This window comes from Chlamydotis macqueenii, chromosome 16, assembly GCF_036417535.1.
Source record: "Chlamydotis macqueenii isolate bChlMac1 chromosome 16, bChlMac1.mat, whole genome shotgun sequence".
Lineage (NCBI taxonomy): Eukaryota > Metazoa > Chordata > Aves > Otidiformes > Otididae > Chlamydotis > Chlamydotis macqueenii.
Genome location: NC_141571.1, coordinates 10,198,295 through 10,207,418, shown reverse-complemented (window position 1 = coordinate 10,207,418; position 9,124 = coordinate 10,198,295). Strand labels below are relative to the sequence as shown.

Sequence of the window (9,124 nt, the reverse complement as noted above, 5' to 3'; positions counted from 1 at the left end):
TTCTGCTGATGTTCCAGTCCTTGTTTCTCTTGGATGAGTCCTGACTTGAGCCTAAGCTCTGTCCCAGAGGATGGCTGAAACCAAGACTCCCGTCTCAGCAAAGCAATAAGATCTGTCCCACAGCAATCAATAGCAGTGATATTTCCTTTAGAGTCCAGTCTTGTTCTTCCCTTCCCTTTAATTTCATTTCACACCTGGAGCTGTAGCTATTAGTATTCATTCACTGCCTCCTATTATGGGTTCAGTCCCACAGAGACAAGTTCTTTCCCTTCCCATCACAGACAGGCTTGTGATGGCTACCGTCCTGGTTCCATGCAGAAGACTGCACCATGGATTTCCAAAGTATGAGTTAGAGTTGGGAATCTGGAACTGGGGCTAGACAAACCCACTCTTCATCTCAGTGGATAACCTGTGGGGAGGAGATGCACCTTCACCAGCTGGTGCCAGAAAGTGTGACATCTCTGAGGGATTTTATGAACTCTCTTACCATCATGTTTGCATGTGGGAAAGAGAAGTCTGACTTTTTTGCTCTTTTTTTTTTTTTTTTTTTTTGTAGCTCTGTGGACAGCATGTAGAGTTAGGAGGTTGCCCAGTGTTAGACTCTGTTTCCAATTTTGTGAACCAGTCCACCAGAGTGTAGTTTGACACAGCATGGTGCTCTGATAGAAGCAAACACAATTCGAAGTGATGTCTTCAGATTGTTTTATTTGACAGATGTATGTTTTTCTTAAAGGCAAAGCATAGTATGAATCAGTCTCATCTAAAATCACTTTTAAAAAAAAGAGATAAGTAGGATATCAGATACAATAAAGGCCAAATACACAATAACCTGAGGCAGAATATCATGGCAAACCATGCTCCAGAGTGTAAAGGTACATAACACTGACAGCAGGTAGAGGTTTTACAAGAAGTAGATACAGTCTTTCCACACCATGAAAGGCCAGTTGTGTGGCTTCCTGTGCTGATTTGTTTCAGTTCATCTTAATGCACTACATCAGGCGTTGCAGAAGATAGACTGAGCTAACAGAACAGACCTTAGTACTGCCAAACTGTGATTTGTGAGACACAGAGAAGGCTGAAAGCATTCAGGTTTAGCTTACTTGCCAATTGTTGGGATTTTCTCTGGTCTCTACCTGAAATGTGGGAGAATTTTCATCTGTGCCTGTTCTGCCACATACTCCACAGTGACCTTGGTGTTTTAAAAATTTTATTTTATTTTTAAATTAAAAGTTATGTGATTAGATAAGTGTTGGAAAAGTGGGAGTGTTGGGAAGGTAGAAGTCTGGGATTATGGGAGCAAATGAGAACTCAATTAGGGAATTTAGGGTGTGATCAGAGGGCAATAGGGAGCAATATGGTTGGTTTGGGCTGATGGGAAGAGTGTGGCTAGGGCACAGGGACAGATGGTTCTTGGCCCTGTGAAAATTTTACTGTCCATAAGACTGGGAAGTTAGGTTGCTTGCTACATGAGTTGTAGGATCCCGAGAATAAAACGCAGTCAAACACAGGCCAGTATTTGCCAGCCGTGGGACATATCTTCCCCATGGACTGTCAGAGCTGGGTTCTGGAGCCAGTAGCAGTGAAACACCATCAGCTTGGGTTGTACTAGGACTAGTGTGTGAACGCAGAATTGGAGGCAGAGTAGATTGGGAAGCTCTGGTCTGGATAACTGTTCCTAAACTAACATGGGGGAGCCCCAGAAGTAACGACAACCTAGCAACTCCACTCAAATGAAAAAGAAAAGAAAATAGTTTTAAGTCGAGTGAGATCTTTTAGATGTTTGAAAGCAGTAGACAACCCCGAGGGTTTCAGGTTCCTGCCCCTTCTAAAAGCGAGACACCAGAGCGGCGCGCAGCCGGCTGCGGCACGGCGCCGGGGTTTCCCAGCCTGGCGCTGTCCATGGTGCTGCCCGCGCGCTGTGTTAACAAACCGCGTCAGCCTTCGCTCAGCCACGCTCTGATATTGGAAGGCCACTTACGTGGTTTATTCCTATAAAAAGCAGAGCCAAAGACTCAGTTTTTCTAGCAGAAGTTGCATGCTTTTCATGCCACCAGCTTGCACACAGAGTTGGAAAATGATTGGAAACAGCATTTTGCTTTCTTGTTTCAAGTGCAGGAGTGTCCATCCACCGAACTGAGAGTAAAGCTCTTTAAGTAAAAAGAGACTGACCCATGACGTGTATTTCTCGATGCATTGAAGTCACAGCTGCCATACACATCTTATTTCTTCCAGATACTTAACTTAGCAAATGGATATCTCTAAAGACTCCATGAAGCTTTTACACAACACTAAATTTAAACTGTTCTGCTTTTTAGCTATTCCTTATGTTCAGATCTGTGTATTCTTCAAAATTTTCTAGACATGGGTCTCATTGGTGACAATTTATCAAAAGGAGATTTGTGACTTATTTTATTAACATACCAAATACTGCATTGATCAGTGCATTTGAGTTTAAAAAAAAATTCAAAATTTGAGGATATAATACTCCTGTATCACAATAAGTAATGTAAATGCCTTCTTCATATGAGTCACTTCTATCAGACAGCTGCTTAAGTCACACTATCACTGATACAGTAGCTGTTCCTTTTCACTGAACTGATTTCTACTGAAAGAATATTTCATTGCAAGAGGAGTGTTTACTTTCACCCTTCAAAGATTTTACTCAGGTTGCTTTATAGCAAGCAGCATAACTGTTAATCTATTAATAAAGGCTGGAGGCATGGGAGTAAGTGTAGAACAAGGCTGTTACCTGTTGGTGTTTTGATTTGTCTTGTGAGTGAGTAGCTTTCCATAGAGGTTACTAATGGAATCTTTCAGAAAATGCTGACTTGCTGATAGTGGCACAGAGATAAAGCAACAGGTACAAATGAACGGTAGAAAGAGTACTGTTTCAGTCTCTATAAGGCAAGATTCACTTTTCCAGTAAGTTTCTTAAGGTATTTTGTAAGCCACTCTGGATTTCCTTCTGTTTTAACTATTTAAATAATTTCAAATAATTTAGTTGAATCTGGTTTTCATTTTGAAAAGTGTGAATCAAGGCATCAAGTAGGTTATTTTATTTCCTATGCCCTTCCTTCAAGCATTGCTTTTAAAGTGGAGCTGCTATGTATCTAGATACACACAGCAGGTATATGAATATATATGTGTATCCTTTCTCTGTTCTCAACACAAAACCAGATGTTTACAGCATGCACTGTCCCACACTCATGCCGTAACAGCAACACACTATTTCTTTGAAAGTCTTTCTCATCTCCAGACTCCGGAAAGCATAAATGAGTGGATCAATTACTGAGTTGCACATTATCAAGACCAGATAGGTATTGAAGTGTGAAGTGTAGCAGACACAGTATGGATTCATTGGGCAAGAAATGATGAGAATGAGGTGAAGGAAGAAAGGTGCCCAGCAAACAATGAAGACACCAAGCAGTATAGTGATGGTGACAGCTCCCTTCATGCAGGTACGCTGGTAGGGCACTCCATCCACGGGGAGGGCTGCAATTCGCTTAACATGCAGGCGTGCAAACAAGAACATGTGAACATAAAGGGAGGCCATGAGAAAAAGCATGGTAAAGAACATGGTGATGAGACAGACAATGACAGTTTTGCTTTCTGAGTAGGCAATGAATATGATGCCACAGATGATACAAGCAATCCAAATGACCACAATCAGGGTTAAAGCTTTCTTCACAGTCATGATGCTGTGGTAGCGGAGAGCATAGAAAATAGTTATGTACCTGTCAATGGCTATAATCAAGAGGTTGCAAATTGAGGCTACCAAAGAAATACAAATCATTGAGTCAAAAACATTGTCCATATGCTGAATAAAGTGGTCATCAATGATCAAATAGCCGTTGCTCAGGATTGCAATCATGATAGTCTCCAAGGCATTTGACATGCTCACTAACATATCTGCCACAGCCAAGCTACAGAGGAAGAAATACATGGGAGAATGTAGGTTTCCATTCTTGAGCACTGCAAGAATGACAAGGATGTTTTCCAGGAGGCTGATGATCCCTAAAGTCAAGAAGACCTCGGCTTTTATGAAGACCTGCTCACAAAATCCATCGCTGTTTCTGTTGTTCAGAACTGAGTCGTTGAAGTCTCCAGTGACATTAAACAACACAGGCTGAAATGAAAATGCAAAGTGTGTGGTATTCATTGTCAGCAAAGGAGTTGAATTCACAAGAGATTATACACCTGATAGAGCACAGTTTAAAAAAGAGAAGGGGAGAGAAAAAAAAAAAGGGAGAAAAAGGAAAATAAGTTGTTCCAAGTTCTTGCTGTGCACATGGGATGGCATCAAGCAGGACTTTTCTTTAGTCACTCTTAAAAGGAGAAACATTAAAAAAAAAAATCTGCATTTGCAGTGAGTTTTGTGTCAGTCACAGGCTACTCTTCTCCTTTATTAGAAAATGAACTTCAAATCTTGCAGGCATCAAACAGTTTTCTCCGAAGGGGAAAAATCAGCAGCACATTGCTGGTTCTAGCTCTCCTGATGATTAAAAGCAGGGAGTTTTCTCATCTGCTGTTGTCTGCTGGGGCCAGTGCAGGTCTGCTGCCCATATGTTGCAGCTCGGCGAAGTATCTCTTGCTGTTTCAGTGGCAAGAAAGGAAAAGAGAACTAAGGGATTTATACATGCATGAGAGGAAAAACAACTCCTACTTAATCCTCCGTGCAGAGCAGTGGCCATTAGAGAGCAAGCACCTTTCTGACTGACAGCTGCGAGTACCGGGTACAGCATCCCCACCGCTGGCTCCACCAGCAGATCCGAAACTGGCTGGCGCCCTCTGCAGATAGCCAGTAGGGCAGATTCGACTTCAAATTAATCTGAAAAAAGGGATTTTCATCCGGCAAAACTTTGTGCCTGTTCTTGACAGCTGGGTCTCGCCCATGGGAGCGAATGGGGGCAGGAAGCGGAGGGGGGTGGGTGTTGAGGGGCAGGCGGGATGCCCATGCGCTCTCTTGGCTTCCATTCCTCTCCTGGCTGCAGCCAGAGCTCCTCTTGCCTGGTTTGAATGTGCTGGCTGAGCTCTGAGCTGAGCCCAGACAAAGCTTCCCTAGAGCACATCCTGGGCTCACCTGGGCTTTGGACCTTGTGCTTGGAGAGAACAGCCCGAGAGTGAGCTGCAGCACGGACAGCACGTGGGTGCACATAATATGCCTGTGGTGTAGTTGCTGTGGTGCTCCAAAAGCTGTCATTAGCTAGATAATACTGGTTTCATCAGAGACAAGCTCCCAGAGATTTAATTCCTTCCCCACAAATGCATTGGGTTTTCTTTGTTTATTTTGCTTCCTAAATTCCTTGCTCACAAGTGAAGCAAAGAGAAGATATGAGTCTCCATGCTGTGCTCTGTGTCATGACTGTTCAGCTCTGCTGAAGGATCCCAGCCAGCCTAAAGGCTTAACCAACTCTTGCAACTTGATTTTTTGCCCCCCCCCCCCCGCTTTCTGCAGAAGTGTGCTATATTGTACTGACAGAGAAGGGCCATCCCAGGAGGGCAGGAGGCTCAGCTGGTTATTAAACCAGTTACGTGGGAGTTAATTAGTAGCTGAATTCAACTTCCAGACCATCTCTGGCAGCACTGTCGACAGAGTTCTTCAAGTTCAGTTGCCTCAGTTAAATAGATTTTTTTTCTTTTCTCTTCTTTTAATACTCTTGCCCAGTTCATGAGAATGGACAATTAATGTTGATCTGGTTTCCGTGGTAGCATTTCCACCAACCTGAAGCCTTCTGACGTAACTTATCTTGAACTTTCTCATTGTCCCTTAGATCTCTGAAAAGTCTTTTATTCCTAAGAGTAAGTGCTGGGTACGTGGGACTGCTCTGATGTCAGACTTATTTTAATGAAGGTTCTTCTAGTAACCTTTATGAGCAGTTTATGTGAACACAGAGGTCTGGGATGAGTTGATCTGACCAGGCGTGTTACTGGGTTGCTAGGTCTGTCTCCAGTACTTCAGCAGACCCGTGCACCCCTGGGCACGTGTACTAGAAGAGCTGCCCAGCTAGACATCCCTGCTGGAGAAATGAAACAAATTTCTGTGTGCCCTTTCCTTTCTTTATTCTTTCAAAAGTAATGCTTCCCCAGCAGCTGCTTTTTCTCACAGGAGCCCACCATAACTGATATTGACTGGAATTGTACTGGTTTTAAGCCTATGCAGGACCAGGGAGATTGTCAGTTATCATATATTAACAGGCAAGCATAAGGTAGCTTTTCCTTGCACATTATTCACTCACACTGTATATCTGTAGTGAATTTTCTTAGGTGGTTTTTTTTTTTTTTTTTTTTGAAAGCACTCACTGATGCCTGTATACTTCATGACTCATGTTTTTTGCAGAAGTACTTTAGAATCAAAGCCATACAATGTCACATATACTAAAGTTTGGGGTTTCTATTACAGGTTTCTTAGCTCAAAAAGTCACAAATCTTTTCGAGTTTCATTCTGAGCCCATAGAATTATTATCACGCACCTGTAATTCAATACCAAGAGGCAACAAATCTCAAATTCGAATTCCAGATGATACCTTTATAGGTACAGTATCCAGTGCAGTAATCTTAATCTGAAAAAGTAGCTGTGAACTTGCCCACCAAGTTGTCCACTTAACATTTAAAATATCTTAATTGGTCTCTGAAAATCTCCCTAAATTAACACTGATATATTTTAACACAGATAGCTTAAAACAACAATCTCTCTCTCCCGTGCCTCTGATCCCATGGCAGGGAAAGATATTCCCTCCATTCAAGCGTAGCAGTTACGGATGTATGCCTAGAGCAGCTATCTTTATTTTGTGCAGTGAGCCCCAGTTGCTTCTTGCCACCTTTCTCGAGCTGATGGAGTGCACTCAAGATGGGGATTTCAAGACATAATGATTATCGCTAGCCTTGTAAACCTTATCTTGCCAGTGGAGGAGAAGCCTATCTTTGCAAGGCTGGACAGATGTCCCTCCCTGCCAGCTCTGTCCTTGGGTACCATCTGGTGGAGGCTGTATCCTGCCAGGGTGAGGACAGGATCAAAGGCAGAGCTCCTGTTCCTGGAGGAGAGCTCACCCTGGAGGAACGGCATCCTTCTGGGCTTGGCTCTGGATTGCCTGCTGATGAAGGGACACTTATGTTTTTGGCACCCACATGTAAACCAATTCATAAGAGTGCTTTGCCGTTTACATTCCAGTCCTGTCTTCCCCATCTGATTAGCCTCAGCAATCTGCTCCGTCAATCCCGTAGGTAACGACTCCAGAACGCTCCATCCCTTGTTGCCACACAATTTCAAAAGGCCGCTACAGGTTTTACTGCCTTTCAGCTGAATCTGAGAATAAGAAGTCATTAAATATGTTTTGTTGTGAATTTCTGGATGTATCTGACAGCAGGAATCAAGCTACCATTTGCACTGAGGTGCAATATGAAGCGGAAATGGAATGTTACATACCAAAATGGATTAATGGCACTATTAGCTTTGCCATTAAGTGCTAAAAATAGTGGGCTAGAGCCTCATGTACCTGATTGCAAGCTCAAACTGACTCTAAGGTATTTGCAAAAATGGGAAGAAGTTGTGTTTGCACAAAAGGCAGCAACGTGTTAGGCCTTATTTTCAAAAGGTGTAAGGGGATTTCTCTGCTCAGCATGAGAAAACCTACAGGATCTGAAATTTTGCAACATATTTTTGCAATAACACATAAATTGTTGCCCCTCAGCTGTCAATTCCTGCTTCATTTCCAGAGATACAGGTAGTGATTGTCTCTGTTGCAGTGCGAAATACACAGGTTCTCTGACACCCACTGCAGTGTTGTGGTGGATTTGTGTCCTGGCAGTTGCTACATTACATCCGAGGAGTGCCAACTTATTAAAATGTACCAAAATAGCAGCAGACATACATATCCTCAATATCCTAGATAGCAAAGTCCACTTGTCTTGGGTAGGGGAGCAGAGTCATGGCAATTGTTGCAACCCAGGGCATATAAAATGAAATAATACTTGGGTTAGGTCCTTCCTCCACCAAAACCTGGTGAAGAGAAGATCGGAAAGTTAGAGATGAGATGCCTGTGCATACTCCCCAAATTTAGCCTTGTGCATAGCTGTTCCCATCCCAAAGCCTCAAGGGAAAACTTTGAACTGCTGCCTGGGATATGCTAAGGACTGTTCAGAGCACATCCTTGATGGGAGTTGTGCAGGTTGAGTGGGACCAGTCCAGGTTTTGGATCTTTGGGCTTTGCTGGGTCATGGTGAGTGCATAAGCTCACGGCACATTTGAATGTTTCATTGCAACTCTGTTAATGTACAGCAAGTGTCATCTTCTCTTTTAAATGAGTGAGTCAAATACCCTTCTCACCTCTTGTCCTGGGCTCTGCAGTCCATGATTGACGTTACACCTCACAGCCTTCTCTCCAAGTGGTGTGAGAGTGTGTTTATTCGACACCCAGGGAGCAGTGTTGTCTTTCCGCTGTGTTCTTGTTTATTCCCTGGACTCAAAACCCAAACTCACTGTTGAAATTATCGACATTGTTTTGTAATCTCATGGTGAGCTGAATGAGAGAAGTCCTTGGTTTCTGTCCCTGTAGTTGCTATGCAACTGTCACCTACTCGCTGTGGTTCCTGATGCCATGTTTAAGGCAGACAGCAGCTGAAGCCATAGGTCAGGGGAGAATAGGAAGGGAAAACATCTCTTGCAGCATTAAGTTCAGTCCCTTGCTGTATCGGCATCATTGATAATTATATCACCTCCTTCTCATATTTTTGTTCTTTCAGCTTCCAGCCCCAGATCCCCAAACTGTGTTGTTCCTTGTAGATGGAGAGGAATCTGTGTGTTGCACCGATTTGGCATGACTTTGATTCAGCTAGACTGTCATATTTGTAGTGATCAAATAGGTAGTATGCAGTCTCTGTGGTTTTGGCCTCCAGAATTACCCTTCTTTTTTTTTTCTGATTTTTTCATTAATGTATTTCTTATTATGAGTCTGTACAAACCTAAAAGCTTGTAGAGACAAGGGGTGATTTTTTTTTTATGCTTGTTTTATTTTGTGTTTTACTATGAGAAATTAACCTCTTGTACTCTAATTCTGAGTACAGCAGTGCTCTTCAGGCTCCAGAGTAATTTACTGGAGGTGGATTGTGGAGATGGTCTTCAAGGTCT

At 42.9% G+C, this 9,124-nt stretch overlaps 1 protein-coding gene across 1 annotated transcript; it reads right to left on the bottom strand.

Moving 5' to 3' along the window:
• Positions 1–3,181: 3,181 nt before the first annotated feature.
• MC3R (melanocortin 3 receptor) lies at positions 3,182–4,159 on the bottom strand. The gene has a single exon (XM_010119712.2). The coding sequence runs from the start codon at positions 4,157–4,159 to the stop codon at positions 3,182–3,184; it is 978 nt and encodes a 325-aa protein (XP_010118014.2).
• Positions 4,160–9,124: the final 4,965 nt, after the last annotated feature.

Excerpts from the sequence above, each read along its gene's own strand:
- MC3R (XM_010119712.2), bottom strand. The coding sequence starts at position 4,159 with ATGAATACCACACACTTTGCATTTTCATTTCAGCCTGTGTTGTTTAAT.